Source organism: Sander vitreus, chromosome 14 (genome assembly GCF_031162955.1).
Source record: "Sander vitreus isolate 19-12246 chromosome 14, sanVit1, whole genome shotgun sequence".
In the NCBI taxonomy this organism is placed as follows: Eukaryota; Metazoa; Chordata; class Actinopteri; order Perciformes; family Percidae; genus Sander; species Sander vitreus.
In genome coordinates, this window is record NC_135868.1 from 3,774,707 (window position 1) to 3,802,426 (window position 27,720).

General features: G+C 42.2%; 1 protein-coding gene across 1 annotated transcript in view; it reads left to right on the top strand.

Moving 5' to 3' along the window:
- Window positions 1-5,406: 5,406 nt before the first annotated feature.
- enpp2l (ectonucleotide pyrophosphatase/phosphodiesterase 2-like) overlaps window positions 5,407-27,720 on the top strand; it is a 72,667-nt gene continuing 50,353 nt past the window's right edge. The window contains exons 1-9 of the mRNA XM_078267710.1: window positions 5,407-5,745; window positions 11,157-11,262; window positions 12,642-12,791; window positions 15,891-16,016; window positions 18,255-18,315; window positions 20,698-20,795; window positions 24,268-24,347; window positions 24,502-24,621; window positions 25,689-25,744. Coding sequence (XP_078123836.1) covers window positions 5,479-5,745; window positions 11,157-11,262; window positions 12,642-12,791; window positions 15,891-16,016; window positions 18,255-18,315; window positions 20,698-20,795; window positions 24,268-24,347; window positions 24,502-24,621; window positions 25,689-25,744 — 1,064 coding nt within the window. The 5' untranslated portion in view covers window positions 5,407-5,478. The remainder of the gene's footprint in view (window positions 5,746-11,156; window positions 11,263-12,641; window positions 12,792-15,890; window positions 16,017-18,254; window positions 18,316-20,697; window positions 20,796-24,267; window positions 24,348-24,501; window positions 24,622-25,688; window positions 25,745-27,720) is intronic.

Below are 27,720 nucleotides of genomic sequence, written 5' to 3' on the forward strand. Positions count from 1 at the left end.
AGACACTGTAGTTTCATACCACTTAAAAGAAACCCCTCCACAAATACACAAAGCATAATTGTTCGTATTTTAGAAAGAATAATAATCAGAGTTTCCCCCCAGAAAAGTAGTTTAGCCCAGTGGAAAGCGTCTTAGCCCAATAGTTTCAAATGATAACCAAATCATGGACGGAATTGCAAAATTGAGAATTTAAAAAGCTCTAAGACAGATTCCATAGGGCCCTACATTAAGTCAGTGCTAAAAGATAACTGGAAATTTGAAAAATATGACTACGTTTAAATTTCCAACCAAGCCGCCCCACTGTTGCTGGTAGCCATGGAGGACACGGAGGATTAAAAAAAACATGATGGACTCTTGAGAAGAGGTCATTATCTTCACTCGACGCCACAATCTTCTGAACATAGACACACTGAGAAATACAGAGAGAGTTTTTTTTCAAAGATTATGCTTTTGGGCATTTTAGGCCTTTAATTCTACGGGACAGATGAAGACATGAAAGGGGAGAGAGAAGGGGAACGACATGCAGCAAAGGACCGCAGGTCGGAGTCAAATCTGTGGCCGCTGCGTCGAGGAGTAACCCACTACATATGTGCGCCTGCTCTACCAACTGAGCTAACCCGGCACCAGCTGATACTCTTAATTAGCAATGGCTTGAATGTAACGGACGTTCATTAATATCGAAAAGTTACGCACTAAAGCTTTAAAAATACATTCATAATTCCCAGAGACTAAGGCCCAGTGGGCCACCGGGCTTGCAATACACTGGAGGAAACCCTGATAATGGTTCTATGTCCAGCGCCTTACAGGTGCCAGAGGTCTTTGTTGCCTTTGACACTCTGTCTGTCATGATGATGTAATGTCATCACGCATCAAAGCGCCGACACCGAGGAGATTCAGGCTTCACAGCCCGAGGACGAGCTTTACACTGACAATAAGCCGACAAATTCCTCAGTCACCTCCAGACCAGACTGACATCACAGCGGCTCAGTGTTTGGCTGAGTTGGGAAAGGGAGAAAAAAAATCCTGAAGCAGCCATCCGATTGGCTGTTTGTTTAAATAAACTTGCATGGAGAAACATCTGTACTTAGTCTTTGTGTGGGTACATACAAGTTATTTCCTCGTGATGTGTTTTGGTTTTTTGGGGCATTTTGGCCTTTTAATTGATAGGAGAGTTATAGACAGGACAGAGGGTTTAGAGGGAGAAGACGTGCAGCAAAGGGCGGCAAGTAGGAAACGAACCCTGGGCCGCTGCAGTAAGGACTGAGCCTTGGTGCAGCATGGTGGCCCAATGGTTAGCACTGTGGCCTCACAGCAAGAAGGTTCTTGTTTCAAATCCAGGGCCTTTCTGCATGGAGTTTGTATGTTCTCCCCATGTTTGCTTGGGTTTCCTCCGGGTGCTCTGGTTTCCCCCACCATCAAAAAACATGCACAAGGTTCTCCAGTCAGTGCCCTTGATCAAGGCACTGGCTCAGATCTGTAGCTAGTTGGTCCCCTGGCGCTGTAAATGGCTGCAGACTGCTCCCTTGAGGGATGGGTTAAATGCAGAGAATGAATTTCGCTACGTGTATTGTGAAAATAAAGTACCTTTACCTTTGGTGCACGGTACGTACGCGCTACCAGGTGAGCTACCGGGCACGCTGTGTTATTGGTTAAACCTGCATGTAGAAACGTCTCTTCTTTTGTCTTTGTGTGGGTTAACAAGTTATCTACTAGTGTAGGGTTATTGGTTTTGAGCAGTGACCAAGTCATCTTTGCTCAAGTCTCAAGCAAGTCTCGAGTTATTTCTTTTTTGGGCAAGTCTAGGCAAGTCACAGTCCAGTCAAGTCAAGTCGAGTCTTCAGTCAAGGCAAATCTCTTACCTGTAGTATCCGGTCTTTATGAAGAGAAAAGACAAGGTATAAGTAGCCCATCTAATACAATGATTGGCTAGTTTGTATAACTAGTACAAAAAGTATGAGAATGAATTGATCTGCATTATACTTATTGATATTCAGTGAAATGAATCAAATCAAAGCAAAAACTAATTTTAACTCATTTATTTCATAATCCCTGCCCATCAGTAAATTACATAATTTGATATTTAACAGCTTACATTCATGAATACATGCGAATCATCCGAGTCATCATGCCTCCAGTCAAGTCTTGAGTCATTAACTTACAAGTCCAAGTATTTATGTTTTGTCATGTCAAAAAATGTTGACTTGAGTCGACTCGAGTCCAATGCTGAGTTCCAGGCAACCCGTAACCCGTGTTTTCACAACCTTCTACCCGTGAAAGTGCCCTGGAACGGCAGTAATCAAAACAATACACATACAATTGTGTGCTACTACAGGGTATGTTTATTAAATGAAGCCCAAAATATGTAGCTGACTAGAAATCGCTAGTATCAGCTAGCACTAGCTAACGTCAACGTTAGGTAGCTGCTAGCTAACATTAACGTTAGGTAGCTTAACCTGAACCCTGCCAACGGCACAATGTTTAGCTAGCCAGAAGATCTTTGCACCACCAAGCCAAACTCTGCTAGCGCAAGCGAAGTGAGCAGCCACTTGTGCGAGCAGAGCTTGGCTTGCTGACGCGAAGATCATCAGACCAGAGCCGCAGAAGGCTTTGTCGTGACCTGAAACGCTACCAAGTCGTGAGTCATGACTTGAAGTCGTAACTTACGGGCAAAAAATTGGGTCTGGAACGCAGCACAAGTCACTAAGTCTCAAGTCCACATCTCCGCTTTCAAGTCTAATAGTGTGTTCCATTTGTACTCAGAAATCGGATTTTTCGAGGTCGACAGACAGAAACACGCCCCCTGACCTCGGATTTCCATGCTCTGAATTCGGGCAACCACCGAGTACCCGAGCTAGAAATCCAACATGGCTGCTCCGTGCATCAACAATTGTGAAAGTCATAGTAACATACAGTTATTAGCACTTCTGTCTTATTTGTTATTATTATATTTTGTTATTTGTTGTTGCGGCGCTCTATGTATGCATAAAAACAGCGTAGTGCGTTGTTATCAACTGGTATTGCTAACAATGGCTAACCTGGCTACAGCTAACTCCCACAGTGAAAAATCTGACTTGTGAATGGGACGCGTTCAACTCGGGTGTGACGTCATTCCCAGCTCCGGCTTCCGAGTTCTATTCTATATACTATTCTATACTATAGCCTTTGCCCACTGTGTCTGTGTTTTTTTAAACCAAATTCATATAGTACAATATTACAATAATTTAATAGTTAACAACTAATCGATTCATGTTTGCAGCTCTACTTTTAAACACCTACTCTACAAACATCTTAAAGCTACAGTGTGTAGATTCTGTCGCCCCCCATGAGGAATTCAAAGTAATGACAACAATTCTGTTGGTGCATCCACATGACGCAAGCCTTCCGTGATCGCGCTTCATCCCCACCCCCTCCTCCACGCAGTTGCTAGTAGCCAAGGAGGACACGGAGGATTAAGAAAACATGATTGAGCAAGAGGTAATTGTCTTCACTCGAGTTTTTGCGCGGGAAAGTCGCCGGACGCCACAATCTTCTGAACATAGCCATACTGAGAAATACCGACGGAGTTGTGTGGAGCCGATTAGCTTTGAAGCGACTCATTTGGCAATGGCTTGAATGTAACAGACGTTCATTAATATCAAAAAGTTACGCACTAAAGCTTTAAAAATACATTAATAATTCCCAGAGACTTAGGCCCGGTGCAATACACTGGAGGAAACCCTGATAATGGTGCATCAGCAGTGGTGGAATGTAACTAAGTACATTTACTCAAGTACTGTACTTAAGTACACATTTGAGGTACTTTACTTGAGTCTTATCTTGTCATGCCACTTTCTACTTCTACTCCGCTACATATCAGAGAGAATTATTGTACTTTTTACTCCACTACATTAATCTGACGGTTTAGTTACTTTACAAATCAAGATTTTTGCACACAAAACACCTGTAGTTTATAAAATCTGATGTTTTATTATAAATTAAACTACCCAACAATATAACAGCCTACAAGTACAGCTGAAATGATCAGACCATTAAACATTTGAATGTTTTGATAGTTCAATCTGCATTGAGTACTTTTACTTTTAGTACATTTTGCTGATGATACATGCTTTTATTTAAGTAACATTTTCAATGCAGGACTTTTACTTGTAACAGAGAATTTTTACAGTGTGGTATTAGTACTTTTACTTAAGTAAAGGATCTGAATACTTCTTCCACCGCTGAGTATCAGCATGAACCGCAACATCAGCAGGGACATGGATGATGTTGGTGTCTATGTTGTCAGAAGTTACTGAGTTTCCCAAAAGGCCAGTAATACCTCCATATTCCTTTAATCCGTTAAGCCACTCATCTCCTTTAGAGTCTCTCTCTCTCTCTCTTGCTGGAGAGATTATTTGGTAAGGCAGGGGAGGTTTTTCTCCAAGCAAAGGTTCATTTTTTGGTTTTAGGAACAAAATGTTTGCAAAACACAAATGTCAACTCGTGAACTTTATCTTGGGGCAAACAAAGATGGCTGTGTGTGTGAGCAGGAGGAGGAAGATTGATGACTCAGTAGATATTGATGTAGAATGACTGTTTACTAGGATGGTCATAGCCAGAATAAGGATTGATTTGAACTATTACAGTAACAAAGAAATGAGGATGTAGATCATCAGCGTGAGATCGGCCTATGGTGATGTAAAAAGGAGACCAACTTATTGTTTTTGTAAGTAACTTGTAGGAGGATTGATAGAATAAAAATCTCTTTAAAAAAAATTATCTTTCTCTCTCTCTCTCTCTCTCTCTCTCTCTCTCGCTCTCTCTCTCGCTCTCTCTCTCGCTCTCTCTCTCTCTCTCTCTCTCTCTCTCTCTCTCTCGCTCTCTCTCTCCTTCAAATTCAAATTCAAAGAGGCTTTATTAGCATGACCATATTTACACACAGTATTGCTAAAGCACATAGTAAACAGGGAAACGTGCACATGTCCATACATTTTAACAGTAGGATGCAGACAATAAAACATTATGTTAACATTCATGCAAAAGCAACAATTATGTCAACAAAATTTAACAGCAGTGGCATAACTTATGGATATCTGCAAAACATGAAAACAAGATTATTACAGTAGATTGTGTGTGTGTGTGTGTGTGTGTGTGTGTGTGTGTGTGTGTGTGTGTGTGTGTGTGTGTGTGGGACAAAGCACAAGCACAAAGTGTGCCTTCTCTCTCTCTCTCTCTCTCTCTCTCTCTCTCTCTCTCTCTCTCTGTCTCTCTCTCTCTCTCTCTCTCTCTCTCTCTCTCTCTCTCTGTCTCTCTCTCTCTCTCTCTCTCTCTCTCTCTCTCTCTCTCTCTCTGTCTCTCTCTGTCTCTCTCTCTCTCTCTCTCTCTCTCTCTCTCTCTCTCTCTCCGGGTGATCAGTTCAGCGCTGCTGACTGTGTTGGACTCCGGAGCGTCACCCCGACCTGACGCACTCTTGTACCAGAGCGCAGCTGTCACCATTACTTCATGCTTATTGGCCCAAGAGCGAGAGAGAGAGAGCGGCAGAGGCAAAGCAAAAGCAAACAACAGGGGAAGAGAGAGAGAGAGAGAGAGAGAGAGAGAGAGAGAGAGAGAGAGAGAGTTGGACCCCTGCGCTCTGCTCCATCGATCTGCAGAGGCGCACAGAGGAGCTTCTACCGGACGTTGGACACAATTTCGGGGCTTTTTTTTTTTTTTTTAAGGGGGAATACTAAAAGTGGATTCACTGTTTGGAACATGCAATTGGGAAATTTGGTACGGTAAGACTGTGACAGTTTTGTTTTGTTTGATTCCCGTGTCGCTTTGTTTGAGCTTTTCACACGAACGACTGAAGTGTTTCTCCCTCCTTTTTCTCCCCCGAACTAAAAACACCCGATATATCGACCTATGAGTGAGGGAGCTGCACTTTGCCTCACATCAATGGAAGCCTGAGAGAGGGAACTACACAGCAGGGGATGAAAGACTGCAGGGATATGAATAAAGGAGCAGATCGTTGCTGTGATTTTGTTCTGTCGGTCCTTGGGACAAGATGGATGATGATAGTGATGATGTTGTTGATGATGATGATGATGATGATGATAGTGACGATGATGGTGGGCTGGGCAATATATTGATATATCATCGATGTACAAGGCAAAATATCGTCTTCAATGTTTGGCTATATCTATCGCAATGTGACACAAGTGTCTTTTCCTGCTTTTAAAGGCTGCATTATAGTAAAGTGATGTCATTTTCTGAACTTACCAGGCTGTTTTAACTGTTCTGTTATTTGCCTTTACTCACTTAACCCTTGTGTTGTCCTCAGGTCAATAATTTGACCTATTTTCAAAGTTTTTTAATATATCAGAAATATAAAGGGTTTCTTTTAACCTATTGATCCAAAATAACATGGACGCGTGGATGTACGTTGTTCAACATTATTCGCAGGTCAAATTAATGGTTGCTTTCATTTCATGTTGGGTGTTTTATTCAATTTTATAGCATTTGAAAAAAAAAAATGTTTATATGGTTTTATCCTGACTCAAATTTGACATATACCCTCTGATCTTAACTATTAGTCAAAATAATTCATTATTTCTGCTTTTTTTTTTTTTACTCAAAAATTAGGTAATATGTCATATAAATGAGGTTTATTAACCATGGATAAAAAAATAAATAAAATAAAAAAAACAGTAGCTAAAAAAGAGACAAAAACGTAAAAACGCCATTAAAAAAGAAAGTTTGTTTAATTTTGACCCGGACAGACAAGTTTATGGTCGATGTGAAGACAACACAAGGGTTAGTCATTTCTCCATATCGCCCAGCCCTACTATGATGGTGGATTGTCAGGAACTGCTCACTGTCAACAGTGACTCACAGGTTTGTTTACCTGGGGGAGGTAAAGGTAAGCAAAAAGTGGTATGGTTACACTGTGTACTGTCCTCGTTTCCACCTGTCAAGTTGGAGGTTTGATCATCATCGTCATTGTCATCGTCATCGTCATCGACATCATCATCGTCATAAATAACTGTAGAATTATTTGGAAGACACCTGAGATTGGACACCTTGAGGCTCCGGGTATGTAGAACTGTGCAAAAAAGAGAAAATCAAATATCACTATATTCCTGACCAAATACCTTGATGTCGATATTGCGGCGATATTGTAGGGTTGACTATTGGTGCCTTCGCAAAATATTAACACAGTGACATTTATTATGTCTGTTGTAGATACAGATATGGTGATGATGATAATGGTCCGAAATGATGCGAAAATACATTTTATTTCATTGAAAACCATAACATTTTCTTTTTTGTGATTAACAATTTGTATTCATTTTTAAAACAACACGCAAAACATACAATTGACCCTCGTCATCACCACCCACCCAGGCAAAAATCAAGAAAAGAGGACACAGTAACTACAAAATTGAAGACCATACAAGAAAATAATAATAAAATAGACAATAAACTGTAAACCAAATAAACATATGTATAAATGACAACCCCATAAGCCCGTCATACACGTCTCCCCCCAGCACAAAGCTTCTTAGGAGAACCTCCAGAAAGCTCAGGTACTTTCCCCATTTACCCGTGTAGACATCCAATCAGGCGAGCCCTTTTCAAACACCGCCACCCTATAGCCACACTGTTAAAAAAAAAATTGTAGAATATTATATAATAATGTATAATATTTTTTTGTAATATACTGTGTTAATATGAAGGAATTTCCTGTAATGTTTTTTCACAGGTGTTTTTCCGTGTTTTTTTTTTTTTTTTGGATTAACAGAAATGTCCGTTAAAAGGTACAGATAGACTGTAAATCAACAGAATGTTCAGTTTTTAGGTTAACAGAAATGTCCGTAAACTTAGCGGAAAAGGTACTGGTTATTTTCTGCCAGGACATTATCCGTTTTTCTACGGAGTTTTTTCTTACAGTGCATCTCACAAGCCCAAAATAACATTCCCCCCCCCCTTCAAATACGTTAAAAACGTTATTAATTTCACTTTGTGAGCCCAGTTTCTTTTCCTCGTTATAGATTTGGCCGGCATTACTGGGAACGCCCACTAAAACATCATTTCCGTTTATGCCGTGGGGGAAAACAAACCATTCTAATTAATGAGCGTAGACCTTGTTAGCAGTTAATCTTTAATCTTTGTCATATTTACGGCTTTTTCTTGATACAATGCTGAAAAGTTGCTGTGTGGTGTTCTGCGCCTCTAATAAGTTCAAAAATCCTGATCGTAAGTTTTATATACTGCCGAATAGATGGACGGAGCCGGTGTTAATACCACTAACGTCGCTGCTACAGTCCAAACTGGAACAGTTAACATGGAATTTATTCATTTAACATGCTTAGACATACTTGTCTATAATATAGCTTTAATAAACGTGGCATAACAACAGACCCTGAGATAACGTTACTGATAATACAGTCAGATTGAATTATCTAAAATTAGCTAACGGTTAAACGTTAGCTGTCTCTCACCTGGAGACTCAATCAGGTAGCTAACGTTAACAAATGACACCTGGGGGAAATGACACCTGTGGCCATTCCGTTGGGTCGTTTGTCCAGTTACATATAATGTACGGACAATCCGACCCAATACAGGACAGTTTTTTTTTATGTATCTTGCTCTGTCAAGCGGTGAAAGTGCTTTTGAGTAGCCCATACTGGGTTAACGCTGTGTTATTCGGTCACGGGGAAAGGATTGTTTTCCCTAACGGCGACTCCGCCACAGGCCAGGCCCCCAGCTATGACGAGTCACTGACCAAGTGCATGTCTTTAATCCCAAACAGGGGCCTTCTCTGGCAAAAAGCTGCCACATATGTTTATTTCACAGTTAGAGGACAAATCCGGTGCAAAATGAACCTGGGGTTAATAACAAGTGTACCGAGTCGACCATTCTATTGGTTACACGAACGCCGTGTAACCAGTAACCAGTAACATAGCTCAAGCACGGCGTTCGTGGTTCGACTGGTCGTGACTGTTTTCCCAAGATGGCGCCTGCATGTATACGTGAATGGTACTGTCTTTATAAACTATCTTTGTAATAAACTGTCTGTACACTTATTACAGTTCTCAAGTAAGTTCTCAAAGCGAAGCGGTTGACATGTAGGGACAATTATTATGCTACCGTGGAAGTGTGGTGCTATTTTGAGCCTTGTTAGTGGTATAGAAATAGCGATTTCTTTTTACTTTACCCATGCCCTGACGACTAGCGTTATAAGCTAAAATGCGCTAAAACTGGTCACGTTCGATTAGCATGAAAAACATATCGCAGAGAACAGTGGACTCTGTACGCGTGTTATTAACCCCTCAGGTTCATTTTGCACCAGATTTGTCCTTTAAGCACCTGTGATTTGGCTCTGTAGAGCAGTTTAACATGATCCAAGTCCACTGAAGCTGCTGTGAACATCTTCATCGGCTCTGTGCAGCACATTGTGTGAACTTTTATCTGATGTGGGCTCTTCTCTCTGAGCTATAAGCAGTGGAATCACACAACACTCAACTTTTCTAGGATTTCCATTCCTGGCTGCCCGTTGACCTCCGACCCCTTTGGTGAGATGTGAACAGGAGAGACAGTCATCACCCCGAAAAAATGCTCCCAGACGTCGTTTGTTTGAGCAGCAAAATACGACCTATATTTTTACGTTTATAGTGGCAGCTCCCTCTAGTGGCCGTAGTAATTACGACGGGAGCAAAGCAGGAAGTATGGTGATGAAACATATGAGTGCCAAATTTCCACGTAACCATAGGCGTAATTTATGAGGGGGGTTACAATAATCAAAACTGGCGGGGGGATGAAGTGAAAGATGTGTAGTGATTTGTGTAGATGTGCATAATGCATGCAGAAAAGGCACAAATTCTCCAGAATGCAGGAAATGAAGCGTTTGATGCTCAATATTTCTTGTGGGACGACCACCAGACAGCCTGGTTATAATTTCTCCCACGTAATGTTGAATCAGACATTTTCGCTAGATAGGAGGAGAGCTCAACTCCCCCCCAATGTTGAACCCAAAGGTTTGTACCCTTGCACATAACAAACACAGGACTTTCACCAAAGGGAGCCGTACGCTGGCCGTGAAGTGCAAACCTGCTAGGCTACAAGGGCATAGTTAATGAGCATCATTACTGAATGCCAGAGTAACTCGCTGAGCAAATTCAAATTGTGCTCTCGCGAGACCTCTGGATTTCCAGGTTAAGCAAATGCCACACCGCGACAGCAAATCCCACACCGCGACAGCAAATCCCACAACACGACAGCAAATCCCACAACCAGCAGCAAATCCAACAACACGACAGCAAATCCCACAACCAGCAGCAAATCCAACAACACGACAGCAAATCCAACAACGTGACAGCAAATCCCACAAGGTGACAGCATTTTGTCACAACACAAGAGCATTTAGCCACAACACCACAGCATGTAATTTGGAGGACTGGAACAAGGGGGGGGGAGGGCTGATGCACTGATTTGGGCCGCTGGAAAAAAAACGAAAGAAAAAAAAACTTTCGTTGCACAAATGTCTATGTCGTAGCTTCTGTCCCTGTTCAAATAAACATTTATTCACCATAGAAGAACTCATCTTAACCCATTAAGTTTACAAGAGAGACTTGCAGTCACTCTGAGAGTCCTGGCAGCCGCTTGCCCAGGAGCCCCAATTACGAATCCTACTATGGCCACGCCAAGACCCGCCCTACGAAGCAGCTCGATTGGTTGGGGTTAGGTCATTTCACCTCGAGTGGTTAAGGTTAGAATAGTGGATTGGTCAGGGGATAGGACCTGAACAAATGGGGTTACGTTACCTTGCGTAAGTATGGACGGCTGGCCAATAGTAGTGACTGAAGGGCGGGTCTTGGCGTGGCCATAGTAGGATTCGTAATTTCGTGCCCAGGAGCTCGTTCATGCTTCCTGTTTCCGCTTTGTGGCGCGCCGCTGAAAAAAAATAGAGTTTCTGTCGCGCACTCAAAATTGTGGCACGCCAGCGAGATCTACGTCATTTTGACGTCACATTCACGTGCGCCAGCTCGGCTGCGGCGACTGTAGAGCGGTCTTAAGTGGCATTAAGCAATTCCCAGAGTTGCTGCTGAGCTGCTTTGACCCTTTGAATTTGCTTATTGGCGTCCATGAAAAAATGATTGAATGTACGTTGTTGTAAAGCGTGGTCTGTGGTTTTTCTGCAGGTAGTGGTTGCGTTCTGTCTGTGGGGTACTGATGTCAGCAGAGCTTATGTTTTCCAAGCCAGTAGACCCGGAGAGGGAGGAGACAACCCACCACCTCACACTAAAGGTGAGAACAGCTTCCATGTTTGCCGCAGGACAAATCCGCTTTCATACATTAGAAATAGGGCTGGGCGTTATGGAGAAAAGTTCAGATATCACGATATTCTTCACCAAATAGCTTGATGTCGATATTGGGATGATATTGTAGGCTTGACAATGGTGCTTTAACAAAATATCTTCACGATGAGATTTGAGATACATAATCATCAGTAATGTGGATATAATGACTAAGTGGTTAGAGGCAAATAATAGAACAGCTAGTAAGTCTGGTAAGTTCAGAAAATGACATCACTTTATTGTAATGCAGCCTTTATAACCAAGGGGAAGACAACAGTTATGACAGATTACGATATCCAAAATCTAAGAAAATATCTAGTCTAATATCACGATATCGATATAATATTGATATATTGCCCAGCTCTAAATCGAAACAATTCCTCATGTACTGTAGTCAAATAAAGCTAGTTATACATGCTTGAAATCATCAAACTGGTAGTTTTGAGAATACTTAACATTATTGCAGTTCATTTACAAAAGTAAGTTCCAGGCAGCCATTGGTTTCATTGCGTAAAACTCAACCTACAGAGATTTAAAACCATCACAGTGAAATGTATAATTGTATCATCTTGTAGCACTATACTTGCAAGATGGTGGGGGCATTTTGATGCTCTGACATCTCAGAATCAATAGTATGCTGCAGAAAACCATTGCATGACTTATGTTCCAAGGAGACGAACATAAGGCAAACATGGATGTGGGAAAAATAGTTCAGATAGGCCTACTAATGAGTTTACAAAACAGTCCCCTCATGTGTGACTAAAATGAAACCTTGACAGAACAGAACGACTATTATTCGGCTCCGTTTGTTTCATTGTGCATTGAAGTGAATTGAAACCAAAGGCTGCCTGCAGAGTTCTGAAAAACAGCTTGTAGTTATTTGCAATATGTGCTGTTTGTAGTTAGCAGCCTTTAACCTGCATGAATGCTTTGTGTACTGCACGTACACGACTGCACGGCTCTTTCATTTTCAATTTCTTTTCAAACAGACCTTTTTTCACAGCAGACATTTTTGACTTGTAATAGTAGGAAAAGCACAGCTGAAATTGATAACCTTAACGATGGCTCAGTTCCATCAAGTGTCCCAGTGAGCTATTTCAGTGAGTCAGCATGAACAATACCAGGGCCTCTCCTAAGTGGAATGCAGCCATCATTAATGGGTTTGAATACACCTGTGCTTTTCCCACTATGACACGTCAACATGTCTGCTGTGAAAAAGGTCTATATGAGGTGAAAGTATAGGCATCTTAAGAAAAGAAAACCAGATTTGTATTTTGCAGATGAATACAGTATGTTTGCATCAGTTGTGTCTAACTCTCCTCCCCCCAGTCGTCTCAGAGTGGGTCAGCTCAGCGGGCTCCTGCAAGGGCCGGTGCTTTGAGCTGGAGGAGGCCAAACCTCCGGGATGCAGATGTGACAATCTGTGTAAAACCTACTACAGCTGCTGCTTTGACTTCGACGATCACTGTCTGAAAACAGGTCAGTCTGATGTTACGATCACTTCTTCTGGGTTTACCTTCTTTAAAAGGTACACTGTGTAGGAATTTCTCCCATCTAGCGGTGAAACTGTAGGCCTATAGTGCTCTCTAGCGCCTCGCTTTTTCAAATGCGTGTTGCGTGTAGTACGGTAGCCATTATGTACCAAGAAGCTATGACAACATGTCTTCCAATAGCGCTTCATTGCTTTTTCGCATTTTTTGGCGACGAGGATTCCTTCTCCTGTGACTCAGCATAAGTGCGATCCTCCATTATGAACTAAAGTGCAGTGCAGGCTTTGACAGTGACAAGCGCCTCTCCTTCTCCGTTTCAGCTGGTTTCAGTCACGTGACGCTGGCTCTGAACGAAAACGCGTTGTGGATTAGCTAGACAGGTAGGCTAGTAGCTTTATGTCCCTTTAAGGGATTATAATTTTTCAAAATGGCGAAATGACATGGAAGCCTCCTTGGACTTGCCCGTCCAATGTAAATACAGATCATTGGCAGAGGTCATTTTACACCAATGAGGACATATTTCTAAATGAAGACATTGACTTTAGCTAATAAAATACTTAAAACACTACACAGTGTACCTTTAACATTATGGGTTGAATATGCATTTGTGAGGGGGGAATCGGGGTTGTGTGAATATGTGTCTACGTTTTTAACAGGTATTGACTGTCCTGCTATGAATGCTTTCTGGGTTTTTTTTTGCGTAATGAGCACACTGCACCAAATCACTAGCAACTTAGTTGCCTGGCAATAAATCAGAGATCTTCAACATGGGGTCTACAAGCTGTCTACAAGTTTGTAGCAGCTGCTCTCATTCATTCTTTGGAGGCAGACCGTTAAATTAGCAAAAATAAAATGAGAAAAATTGCCCAAAAAACAAAACAAACGGCGATTAGGGTTGCTAATTGAGATTTCTTTTCTTTCTGACTGATAGCTGAATTTGTTAACCGATCATTAACCGTTAACTGACAAACGGGAAACGGAGTCCCAGTTCACGCAACCAGGACGCTCGGATGTACTTTCCGCACTCAGCATCCGCAAACAACTGCTAGCTTAGCAGGACAAAAAAGCTTAAAATGGTACGTGCTAGTGCACTAGGTTTGCCCTAGCAAGTTAACTAGCTTAGAGCTTAGAGTTAAGAAATAGATTGTTTAGCCAATTTTTCTTTTACAATGCAAAACGTTTTTTATAACTTTATTTAGCTTTTGTTTTTCATTTTTTTAACTGTTTAACTGATGGTATTTGTAAGTGACGAAGAAAAGGTTTTTAAGTTTTTCTTCGTAATGCATTGTTTTTAATTCCTGTTTCCTATTTAAACAGAAGTTCATTTTGAAAGGTCACTATGTACATGTAAGAAGCGGAACTTAACAACAAAAGATCATAGACAGCAGAAGATACGCGGTACGTAAGCCAGTGCAGACACGGTAACGTCACCTGGAGAAAAAGAGAGAAATAAGTGTTGAAATGAACGGGGGAAGTAAGAAAAAATGAGTTTAGTTCCAGTCGAGAGTGGCTACAAGGTACGCGTATTGCATTTGTTTGGGTTTAAGTACATTTGAGTTTATTTCATCATGTATTTTGATAACTTCCCGATGCTATCAAGCTAACGTAGCTAATGCATTAGCTTGTTTTCTGCTTTCATTTTCTGTTTAGTTAACGTTAGCTCTTACGTTGGCGGTCTCTGCAAGGACTTGCAAAAACACTTTTCTGTCGACTGGAAAGCTATTGGTCAAAATTATTATTGTCGGTTAACGGTTAAAGAGTTAATCATTAGCATCTCTACTGTAATTTTACCGATATAAACGCCCAACCCTAGCTAACACTGACAATAATGCTGTCACGTAAAGCTGTGAGTAAAGCCTGACCGAAAGCAGAAAATGCAGAAAACACGTGTTATGTTCTTCTTTCTATTTTTCAAATGAAATAAATGTCAGACTGACCGACTGACTGACATGTGATGTGCATTCTTCTTAGAAAACAATTAGTTTTTTATAAATGTCTCATGATATATTGTCTCTAGAAGTGTGTTATTCAACTTTTGTATTTGTTAAAGAAGGGAAATAAAATTGCAGCACTCAATGCTACCGAATGGCAATGCTTCTAGAATCGCAATGAATGCAATACAAATGGAATCGGCACCCGTGTGCAAGCGGGCCTAGACCCTTTGGCCAAGAAACAAGTGATTCAATGTATGTTGTACTTACTTGTATTTTCAAGGATAATAAGGCTGGTATTATCCTATATTTTTCGTATTGTCAACAAAGTCCATGAAAAGATCAAAACTAACAATGTGTTAGTCCGTCTCTCGATACTTTCTGACTCCCCTACCCCTTTCTGTGGGACTCAAAGCCCATTGGTTCCTACACTAGATCGGAATTCTTTGTTGGGGGACTCAGCCGCGGATTAATCCATATTTTCTGCCCTAGTGAGTATTTGTGGCAACAGGACGGCGTGTGTGGGATTGAGTCAAAATAAATTACAGTGTGTGTGTGTGTGTGTGTGTGTGTGTTTTCATGGTAAGAAAGGAACATGTCACCCAGTGCAACAGGTTTATTTGCACATATGTGAACAGCTTCACACATTTAATGGTGCTTCTTCTCCCGGTAACAGTTAAGTAGCAGTAGTGTGAGACATTTCACTACTGCGTTTGTTTGGAATGCTACACAGCTGTAGCTCCAGTACTCAGAAAGGCTCCATTAACACAACATGATAAGTGCTTTCTGCTGTAGCTGATTATAACGTGAACAAAGGGCAACTGTCCTGGAGCTCGCCAAAATGGCAATTTTCATCTGATGCTGATTTAGACCTTGGCCCGGGTGAAGAGAGTACAACCGCAGTCTCATCTTGAAAACATTAAGCAAACAACAGTGGGACGTTCTCCAAACCCCCCAAAATCTCTCCAAATGAATTGTACAACCATGAGCTCCTTTTGCTGCGCTTGTAATTGGAAAATTGTTACAGACGTTTAGGTGCCTGAGATTTAACTCACAGTTCAACGTATGCATCCGTGACGTTTGTCATATGTTTTTCTAGCCTCGTGACGGCGATGATGTGATATGTGTTGAACTTTTTTCTCCTTCCTGTGTCCCAGCGGGAGGTTTTGAGTGCACGCAGGATCGCTGTGGGGAGGAGAGGAATGACAGCCACGCCTGCCACTGCTCGGCGGACTGCCTGGAGAGAGGAGACTGCTGCTCCAACTATATGTCACTCTGCAATGGTACTCTCCCCATTTGTCTCTGCTAGCCCAGTAGGGCTGCACAACATGTTGTGTTTTCGTCGCCATCGCAATATCAGTCTATGTCCTTCGCGTTCCACTTTTCCGGAATCCAGAAATTCCGCCGGATGCGTGTGTTTTCCGTCACCTTCCGCTTTCTTTGTGTTGGCGTTCTAAACTAAACTAAAGGATTTCTGAGGACTATGGTTAACTGCTCCTTGATCTGTGCACCATTTTTGGATCAATTTGGTTAAAAGAAACCCATATTTCTGATATAATATTTTTTTTTTAGGGACAACACAAGGGTTAAAGAAAGGCCATGAAACCACAGCACGTTTCCCCCCATTTACATCCCCGAATGCTTTGTGGACTAGCGAGACTATCGCGATATTAACTGGATTGAACACATCGCGAAAGACACTCCAAGGTTTTTTTGTGTCAGTTGAAACTAAAGCTGTGTCACGGAAATAGTGCTCTACATAGTGCGTTCGCCATTTTGTAGTGGTGTTCAAATTGTCCTCGGTTAATTTCATTCACTACATAGTCCACTACGATGTACCCTACATTTTGCTCCCGTATACCACAATGCAACGTGGCCGCGTCTTCCCGGAGAAGCACCCGCGAGAACTTTAAAGGAAAAATGGAGCGGGCTTTCGTTTCTGAACAGCGAAAATGTAACACCACAACCTTTCATTATCCTCATGGGTGCTCGGTTTGTTTCAGGGACGTATTAGAAGTGTTTTTGTTTCGGTCTGTTTAAATGATGCTGGGCTGAAGTGTTCGAAAGCTCGTTTGGCCGTTCCCTATGTAGTTCACTATTTAACAAACACTATATAGGGAATAGTGAGGAAGTGAATGAGCAGTCCCTCCAGAAAAACGCGATTATGCGATTGCATAATTCAATGCATAATCAGCCAAAGTCTGCTTATTTATACGGGGGCCGCATTTTCTCAAATACGCTGCACTTTCACCGGATAAATTGCCGATTTCCGGGCAAAATATGCGGGGCTTGCATGATTTCATAATCCCCGCATTTTCGTTGCAAAAAAGTCACTATCTTAGCAGAAATGTTGCGTTTACTTCACACAAGAGCAGCCAGTTTCCCCTGTTGCCATGGGAACGTTATGAAGTGATGTAATTACGCGACGTGAACATCATCGAAAACCTAACCCTAACCCATTTATGTTCAGTTCATTTGTTTTAAATTCAACAAGCAATGTGTTGTATTTTAGCAGAATACTAGATAGACCGATAGATAGACAGACTGATAGATAGATAGACAGACAGATAGACAGATAGATAGATGGATGGATAGATAGATGGATGGATAGATAGATAGATAGATGGATGGATGGATGGATGGATGGATAGATAGATAGACAGATGGATGGATAGATAGATAGATAGACAGATGGATAGATAGATAGATGGATGGATGGATGGATGGATGGATGGATAGATAGATGGATGGATGGATGGATGGATGGATAGATAGACAGATGGATAGATAGACAGATGGATGGATAGATAGATAGATAGACAGATGGATAGATAGATAGATAGATAGATAGATAGATAGATAGACAGATGGATAGATAGATAGATAGATAGACAGATGGATAGATAGATAGATAGATAGATAGATAGATAGATAGACAGATGGATAGATAGATAGACAGATAGACAGATAGATGGATAGATAGACAGACAGACAGATTTTAGGAAATTGTAGGCATCCAGTAGTTTAGACAACCATAAGCAGCAGAACAGAGTTCACTTTAATATCTGTTTATTTATTAAGTAATATCGTTACCGTGATATTCAACAACATTATCACATATCCCATATATTCCTCATATCAGTGCCGTAACGTGCTGATTGCTTGGCCTCCTGTATCGCTGCTTGCAGCTTCACTATAAGGAAGCCACAATAACTTAACTTTTACTTCTAATAATGAAGTACATTTAATATCAGATTCTTTAAGACGTTTACGTAAATAATATTCCAAAAGGCGACTATAACTTCTACCAAAGTCATTTTCTGGTAAGATACTTTTACTCAAGTATTGATTTAAAGTACTCACCCCCGCTGCTGTACTGCGCATGCCGGACACACACACACACACACACACACTCACAGAGATTCCTCGATTTATAGTTAGATATAACATTATGTAAGAAATTAAAAAATGAACGTGCATGAAGGTAGGTAATCACTCTCTGTTGTTGTTTCCACGTGAAGGTGAGACATCATGGGTGCACGGAGGCTGCGAGGAGATCAAGAGCGCCGAATGTCCCGCAGGGTGAGTCTGAAACTGACGTCAAACTCAGCAATTAAACACAGCTAGCAAGTTTATCTGATTACCTTAAAGTGCTCATATTATGCTTTTTGGCTTTTTCCCTTTCCTTTATAGTGATTTTCTTTTTTTTTATGCATGTTATAGGTTTACAAAGTGAAAAAGCCCAAAGTCCACCCCAAAGGGACTCACCATCTCCAACAGAAAACCCTGTTCACAAACTGCTCCAAACAGCTCTATTGTAGTCCAGCCTTTACTTCAGAGACAAACGTGGTCACTTTGTAACACACGTTATAATGCTCGCCTAGCTGCTAGCGTGGCACGCCCTCATAATCTGCTTCTGACTGGCTAGTAGTCCTTACCTAGGTACTGTCAGGGCACGCCTTCATACTCTGCTTCTGACTGGCTAGTAGTCCTCACCTAGGTACTGTCAGGGCACGCCCTCATACTCTGCTTCTGACTGGCTAGTAGTCCTTACCTAGGTACTGTCAGGGCACGCCCTCATGCTCTGCTTCTGACTGGCTAGTAGTCCTTACCTAGGTACTGTCAGGACACGCCCTCATACTCTGCTTCTGACTGGCTAGTAGTCCTTACCTAGGTACTGTCAGGGCACGCCCTCATACTCTGCTTCTGACTGGCTAGTAGTCCTTACCTAGCTACTGTTTTGGCACGCCCTCAAACTCTGTTTCTGACTGGCTAGTAGTCCTCACCTAGGTACTGTCAGGGCACGCCCTCATACTCTGCTTCTGACTGGCTAGTAGTCCTTACCTAGGTACTGTCAGGGCACGCCCTCATACTCTGCTTCTGACTGGCTAGTAGTCCTTACCTAGGTACTGTCAGGGCACGCCCTCATACTCTGCTTCTGACTGGCTAGTAGTCCTTACCTAGCTACTGTCAGGGCACGCCCTCATACTCTGCTTCTGACTGGCTAGTAGTCCTTACCTAGGTACTGTCAGGGCACGCCCTCATACTCTGCTTCTGACTGGCTAGTAGTCCTTACCTAGGTACTGTCAGGACACGCCCTCATACTCTGCTTCTGACTGGCTAGTAGTCCTTACCTAGGTACTGTCAGGACACGCCCTCATACTCTGCTTCTGACTGGCTAGTAGTCCTTACCTAGGTACTGTCAGGACACGCCCTCATACTCTACTTTTTGACTGACTAGTAGTCCTTACCTGGGTACTGAGCATGTGTGACTCCCAACAAAGATGGAACAGCAGTGTGATGTCTCACTCTGTAGCTAAAACAGAGCGCTCAACACACAGGGTGAAAAGAGGAGCTGCAGCAATGTGCAGTACATCAAAAATATGGTGTTTTTTGAAAATTAAACCATGTAAACATATTCTGATATAACCTCTAAATACAATTATAAACCTAAAAATGAGCATAATACGAGCACTTTAATATAACTCTTTGCTGCATCTTCGCCTTTCGCAAAATGTACTCAGAAGGCATTGGGGGGGGTGACGCTCTGAATAAATGAACAGGATCAAATCACATTTAATTTTTTTTAAGAGAGATACATTTCTCTGTTTGTTCATCTCAATTCAATTTAATTGCTGCAAAATGGGATTGTCAAGCAGACAAACTGACCAACACGTATACGTATAATAATAGATGGATACTTAGCGTCTGTGTATCGATACAGTATTGCCATGGAAAATAATACGATACTATGCGGTATCCATTCCCACCCCCCCTCCCCATAATATTTATTCAATACCTTTTTTCAAAAGTTGACGAGGTCTGAACTGGCCAATATAGAAAAAACAACTGTCCTTTACTTCCATTTGATTCATTTCAATTTGGGCTTGGCGATAACTCAATATGATCATTTATCGTCTTTCAATGGAATCATATCGTGATGAAAAATTGATTATAACAAGCACATACTGACTCCATTTTTTTCAGAAAATCTGTCTGTGAAACATTTTGAGGGTCAGATTTGTTTCAGCATCACACTATTTTTGTGCACACATGTAAACATAGTCGGCTGGAAGATATCGTCGCAATATCGACATCGATGTATTTGGTCAAGAATATCGTGACATCGGATTTACTCCGTATCACCCAGCCCTAAATTTCATTTATAGTGTCAAATCATAACAAGACGTTACGTCAGGACACTTTACAGATAGAGTAGGTCTAGACCACACTCTACAATTTACAGAAACCCAACCATTTAGGAGGACTCCAATTGGATTCAGTGAAATGTTTAAGGATTTTTCTTAGTGACTATTTTCAAGGTTTTAAGGGACCTATACCAGTCTTTTTAAAGTGAAGTCATTTCTGGATCCTGAGACAATCACTGAACTTTTTCTCTTTATTACATTTTAATATGACACAACTGCCACTTCAATTCTGTCTTTGCGTCCTTGTTGTGCTCAGCTTCATCCGTCCTCCCCTCATCATGCTGTCTGTCGACGGGTTCAGAGCCTCCTACCTGAAGAAAGGCAACTCTGTCATCCCCAACATACATAAACTCAGTACGTCTGCTTTACTTTTTTATTTTTCTATTACAATAGGAGCTGCATATTGTATGTTGTTTATGGTCTCATTTATGTTGTTGTTTTATTATTGTGTTGTGCACTTATGTTGTAGGTGGTGGGCGTTTTCATCGCGGTTTGAGCGGAAGTGATAACATATTTGTTTGCTTCACATGTTCACCTGGGTTTTTTGGGCTTTGACAGAGAGGGGGGGGTGAGCCTGGGAGCGAACACTCTCTGTTGACCGCCACACTAACGCACTTATTTCGACTCACAAGTAACTTTACATTTGGTAACTGCAGTGCTAGTTGTATTTTACGTGTCAACAGATTCTCACTCTCATCTCGTAAAATACAGACGCTTGATCAGGTGCCTTTGTCGTTCTTATTGACGCTAAAAGTCTCCTTTAGTGTCATATAACACGCTTTATCTAAACGCGCTTGGTCGGGACTATTGGCGTCCCTTTTCACGCAGTTAGGTTAAGGAAAATGTCGTGGGTGGACTTACGTTTCCCTGACTCGCGGGAAGAACGGGACGGTTGAGTTTAGGAAAAGGTCGTGGATGGGCTTACGTTTCTGTGACTTGTGGGAATAACGGGATGGTTGGGTTTACGAAAAGGCCGTGGGTGGGCTTACGCTTCCTGGTCAGGTGCCTTTGTTGTTCTTATTGACGCTAAAAGTCTCCTTTAGTGTCATATAACACGCTTTAACTAAACACGCTAGGTCGGGACTATTGACGTCCCTTTTCACGCAGTTATGTTAAGGACAAGGTCGTGGGTTGACTTACGTTTCCGTGACTCGTGGGAAGAACGGGATGGTTGGGTTTAGGAAAAGGTTGTGGGTGGGCTTACGCTTCCGTCACACGCTGTAATAACGGGCCGGTTAAATAAGAAGGCGCCTTCCGTGACTCGCGGGAATAACGGGACGGTTAAAGACACACGCGGGACACGAACCCTGGGTGAAAGTCCTGTGTTTGACCCATCCACCATCTCGACCAACCTCCCTACGTGGAATTTCCCCCTTACATACTACTCGCTAAACCCCGTGTAACTGCTGCTCTCCCCGGTACGTTCTACAAACACGCTGAAGGGCGCTTTTTGTCAGACACTGACAGCCACTGTCCAAATGTCCGTATTGACGGAGTAAATCATTGCAATACAATCTCGAGCATGTCACAGTGTGTTTATGCATCTCTCAGTGTTTAGTCCTTCGCGGCAGCACTTTGTTGGACTGCTTACAGCCGCAACAATTACTATTTCCCAAAGGTAGAGATTGTAGAGATTGTTGAAGTCATGATCTTTGTGACTCTGGTCCATGTTGTACGGTCCACTGTACCATGGACTCAACACAGTGGACAACTAATGCCTACCGTACACTAGAAGACTCTGGAAAGATTAAAGTCTGTCACCATTTCACATCTAAAGACAATCTGTCATAGTTTGTAGTCACGGACTAGAAGATTTTTGCAAAGACTGGGAATCTGGCAGGTCAAGACTACAACTACATTCGTTTTGAAAAATGTAACCAAGCTAGCTAGCTTCCGCTAGCGTTAGCTGGTATATTAAGGGAAAGTTTGCCAATTTTCAGTTCTGCCGTACATGCAGATGAATGGCTGCAGTACCCGGAGCTGCCGGTAACACTCCTGTTGGATGACTCGCTTCAGAAGGGTTGAAAATTGGCAACTTTCGCTCTTTAGCGTTTGGCTTAGCGCGGCGCCACAGCAACCATAAACACCACCGGCTCTAGCCGTTTGCTGCTTCCCATTTGGTGTTGGAGGGAGAGCACCCATTGGTTGTTAATAACGTTCACGTGATTTAACTTCACTACCAAGACTTAAAACGTATAACGATAATTTTGTAAGGAACATCAAGACGGTAGGGGTATTGTTGCTATTTTATGGCCTGCATAACTTTCAGGTAGAGCGCCTCATCAACCCGTGTTCTTAGCTAAAAAAGGGAAAGAACAGTAAGCAACAAACCCCCCCAACAACAAAATGTACAACTCGAGAACAGATTTGCACCACTGCTGCAGGACTGTAGCCTCGAAATCGAGACGCACCCTAGCAGCAGCAAATGTAATTTGCAGCCAGGGTCAGTCTAGCAACTCTCCATTGGATTGCGAGCTGGAAAGACCAAACTCCCGTCAGGCCAATCAGGTCGTGTATAGAGTCGGTGGGCGGGCTTAACATAATGACGGCAGAGTTGCGACAGTTCTGCGTGAGTTCCCTGCTACTTGAAAACAAAGAAGATGGCTGCTGCTGCTGGTGTACAGCGGTCTTTTGGAAGCGACTCTGGAAGACTTGGAGTTCAGCTTTTCTTTGAGAAAAGAACAAAGAACGGCACTGAAGTCATTCTTAAAAAAGGAAGATGTGTTCGGAGTTTTGCCAACTGGATACGGCAAAACTTTAATCTATCAACTAGCGTTGCTCTGGTTGGTTGTAGCGCTATCCTATTGCGTGCAGAGGGAATTTAAAAGACAAGCGTTTATCCCGCCCCTCGTATTGAGCCCTGCCAATGGTGAGTTCCCAGACCCAACATCTTGATGTGGGTCTGGCTTGTCAGGCTACTAAAAGAGACCAAACATCAAAATACCCTGCTTTATACCCAAATAAATGGTCTGTGACATGACAGAAAGAATCCTGCAAATTCATTCAAAATCATCATTGTTACACTGTGATAACAACAATCTGAGTAGACTTCACTGATCTAATGAACACCCAGCTCCGTGAATACTGTGGTGTTTATCAGTGGCCCTCCAATCTGCTTTACTTCCTGGGTCACGCATCTGCTCCCTCTGCCAAGGACAAGAGATAAGAGGAATCAAAGGAACTACAAGACATAACACAACACGCCAGAAACCTTGAAGGACTTTAAACACGAGGGACATCGGAACCTCCACCATGATTTACTGACCGGATAAAGTCAGTGCTGGGAACAAACTTCCCTCACCAGGACTTCTATTTTATCTCCCCAAACGGTTATGGCAGCATCAAAATCATCCTCTTGTCTCCCCAGCCTGATAAAAGCACATCATGATCAGTTAGCACAACTGATTGTACACAAAATACAGCAAAAAACATAGATGTTTCCAAGACAAGCTCGGACAGAGTGTGCCACTAGCTTTCAATTCTCTATTCCACTGGTTCCCAAACGTGTCTTGGATATGATATATATTCATGCGTATGTCTTGTAGGGGTGACCCCAAATAGTCGCTGTGGTTCTCAACTTTTGTTGTTGTTTTTATTTTTCTCTATTAAATGACTCTGTTTTGATTTTTTTCTATCTATTGATCCTTAATTGGTCTTGTAAATGCAGCTGAAGTTGTCAGCGCCAGAGTCCAAGAAAGGTTTCCCCAAGGGGGACAATAATAGCAGGCGTTTGCCCCTGTCGGCCACCGTACAATAAAGTACAATTGCAATGAATTGTAAGTATTTATGTTAGTTTTCTAAAAAGTTTACGTTTGTTTCCTCTTAGGCGAGTGTGGCACGTCGGCACCCTACATGCGTCCAGTCTACCCATCAAAGACCTTCCCAAATTTATACACTCTAGCCACGGTAAGTGACTCTAATGGCTGTGTACGTCTAAATCGAAACACCGATACGTCACGCTTAAAAGGTCCTACAGCCTGTTTTGTGTTGTGACGCTGCTGCAGGACTGATATTTAATATGTTAACTGTAATGACGTCGCTCCGTGTGATCTCTCTGCAGGGTCTGTACCCAGAGTCTCATGGGATTGTGGGGAACACCATGCACGACCCAGTGTTCAATGCCACCTTCAGCCTGCGCACCAGAGAGAAACTGAACCACCGCTGGTGGGGCGGGCAGCCTGTGAGTAAACTCCAGATAGCAGCCTGTGATCGGATTGGAATCAGGCCGGCTAAAGAAACCATAGCGCTGTACTCTGTGACGTTAGTTGTCGACACTACTGAAACTTTGTATGTCACATCTTTCCTTGAATCAGACGGAGAGAATGATATCACATTTGATGCCTTTTAGTACACAGGACACGTTTATTCTCTTATATTGTCCGTATTTAAAGCTGGTCTCTAGACTTTAGCCTTGCACTATTGGACTTATTTGCACCACCACTATGACACAGACACTCTCATAGAGCACCTTACCATGCATACTGAATCACAGGGTCAGTCACTGCAAGCGCCTCATGCTTATACATCCCTTAGTACATTCATGTAGATTTTTTTTATTTAGTATCTTATCTTTTATTGTCCATATTATACATGTGGATTTGTCATTTTATTATCCTGTTTATGATGTATGTGTATGTTGTGTGTGATGTCTTTAAGCTACTGGGGCCTTGAATTTCCCCTTGGGGATCAATAAAGTATCTCTCTATCTATCTCTAGTCTAGCTTAGCACAAAGCCTTGAAGCAAAGGTAAACTGCTAGCCTAGCTCTGTGTCAAAAGTTAACAAATTGCATCAAAAGTACCTCATTTAAAACAGCCTGCACGGCGCTTTCAGGATCAGGTTAGCTATGAATTGGAGCTATATCTTGAACGAGGACAGCTGCTGCAACACGCATCTCAAAACTCCTGTGCTAATAATTGTGGGGTTGCCAAGTTTCACCACTGTCCTAACTAACCATTTGGTGAATGGAGACTGTCCTCCGCGAAAAGCACCCACATAAGTTGTTTGTTCAAGCACCAATTACGACTCATATTTACTTCATAATGGCGGCGCCCTCTAGTGGCCCTAGTAATTATGAAGGTGTAAGGTATAAGAGTGCCACATTCCGCATAAGGAGGAAGTGTGGGGTGGCGGATGGGTCAAATAGACACAAAACTTGAACCCAGGAGACCGGGGTTCGTGTCCCGTTTGAAAATGTTGTGGATCCAGACTATATTTCTGACAACCTCCTCTCGTTTCTGTTTTACAGATCTGGATCACAGCAGAGGAACAAGGAGTGAAAGCAGCTAGTTTCTTCTGGCCTTGGTACTTAAGTTAGTACTGGAATATTTTTCAATAGCTTCAGACACTGAACACCGGTGACTTACAAAACCTTGAAGAGGCTATGGGTGCTTAATACTGGACCAATTTAATTTAATTCCCATCAGTCACTTAGACACAAAAACATGAAAAAATAGGCTCCAGGTTGAAAAGATTATATTGAAGTCACCCTTTGATCATTTAAAGATGCTTTTCTCTTCACTTCACCTAAATCACAGCACACACAGATTTGTTTTGCTTCAGAAGACATTTGCATATCCATGACATAATAATCACGAGGGCAACGGCCGGCGACTGACCAACTGACTGACAATGGCCCAAACACACAGAGACAAAGGACAATACCCCCCAAACACACTCTGTCAACAACAGAGGGCATTGAGGACTGGAACACGAGCTTGTTGAGGCACTGAGCAAAAACATGTTAAAGCCAAAGTGGTAAAAGACCGACATCAGACTGGATTTTTTAAAATGAATATATCTGACATTAGGCTCATAGCGGTCGCTCTGACTGTGTCTGCGTTTGTCCGAGGACATGTTGCACTCAGACATTGTTAAACACAGATCAGCTCCACTTTTTTTTTTCTTTTTTTGTTTATACGGACAGGTGGTTCTTTTAAACCAGGGGTGTCAAACTCAATTTCAAAGAGGGCCACACCAGAAAATGAGAATCACACCAAGGGCCAGACATGTAGGGTTTATTGCTTTTATGTCATGGGAAAAGTCAGATATCTTTGACTGTCTCATTGCATTAAAATACCCCCACATCATCACATCCCCTTCACCATACCCCCACGTTATCACATACCCTTCAACATACCCCCACATCACCACATCCCCTTCACCATACCCCCACATCATCACATCCCCTTCACCATACCCTCACATCATCACATACCCTTCACCATACCCCCACATCATCACATCCCCTTCACCATACCCCCACATCATCACATACCCTTCACCATACCCCCACATCATCACATCCCCTTCACCATACCCTCACATCATCCCATCCCCTTCACCATACCCCCACGTCATCACTTACCCTTCACCATACCCCCACATCATCACATCCCCTTCACCATACCCCCCCATCATCACATACCCTTCATCATACCCCCACATCATCACATCCCCTTCACCATACCTAGAGATTGACATGGTTTTATTTCAGTTAGCCTAATAGCTGGTTTGATTTGCATTGAGAGATGATTTTATGGAAAGTACCCCATGCCAATCTCTAGGTATGGTGAAGGGGATGTGATGATGTGGGAGTATTTTAATTCCAAAGGCCAAGGGAACTTTATCAGGATCATAGTATCCTGGATCCATGAAATAACTGGCCTTTATAAATAATAATCTGCCTGCCTCTATGGGAATTTAATACAGGGGTGTACTGACTTATGCCCCCTGTATTTTAAGGAAGAACATTTATTTATTTACGATACATTATTCAGTCACAAAGAAAATTGGTGTCCTTAAAGATTGGATTTTTCCTAATTTTTTTATGTAAGGCATTAAGATCAATTTCCAAAAGATGATTTTTTTATTCCTCTTTTTAGTCAACTTTAGCATGGGTGTCCTAATTTTTTCACATGACTGTAGTCTTCTCACTTACAGTTTGGTCCACATAAAGTCCTAAAAAAGTCAGCAGAAATGTTTTTAGCCATCATAGAAGAAAGTGCCCAAAAACTTTGGAAAAAGTGACAAAAACTAGGCGGGCCAAAATATATTGTAAACTTGAATTGATATGCGGGCCGGATCAAAATCTGCGAGGGGCCAGATTTGGCCCGCGGGCCTTGAGTTTGACACGTGTTTTAAACGCAGCGTGTCAAGTACATACTGTGAAGAATCTGTGCTAAAAGTCAGTGTGTATTATTTTGGCATCCTACTTAGGGCTGCACGATATTAGAAAAATAATAATTGCGATTATTTTAGCTGATATTGCGATATGATTC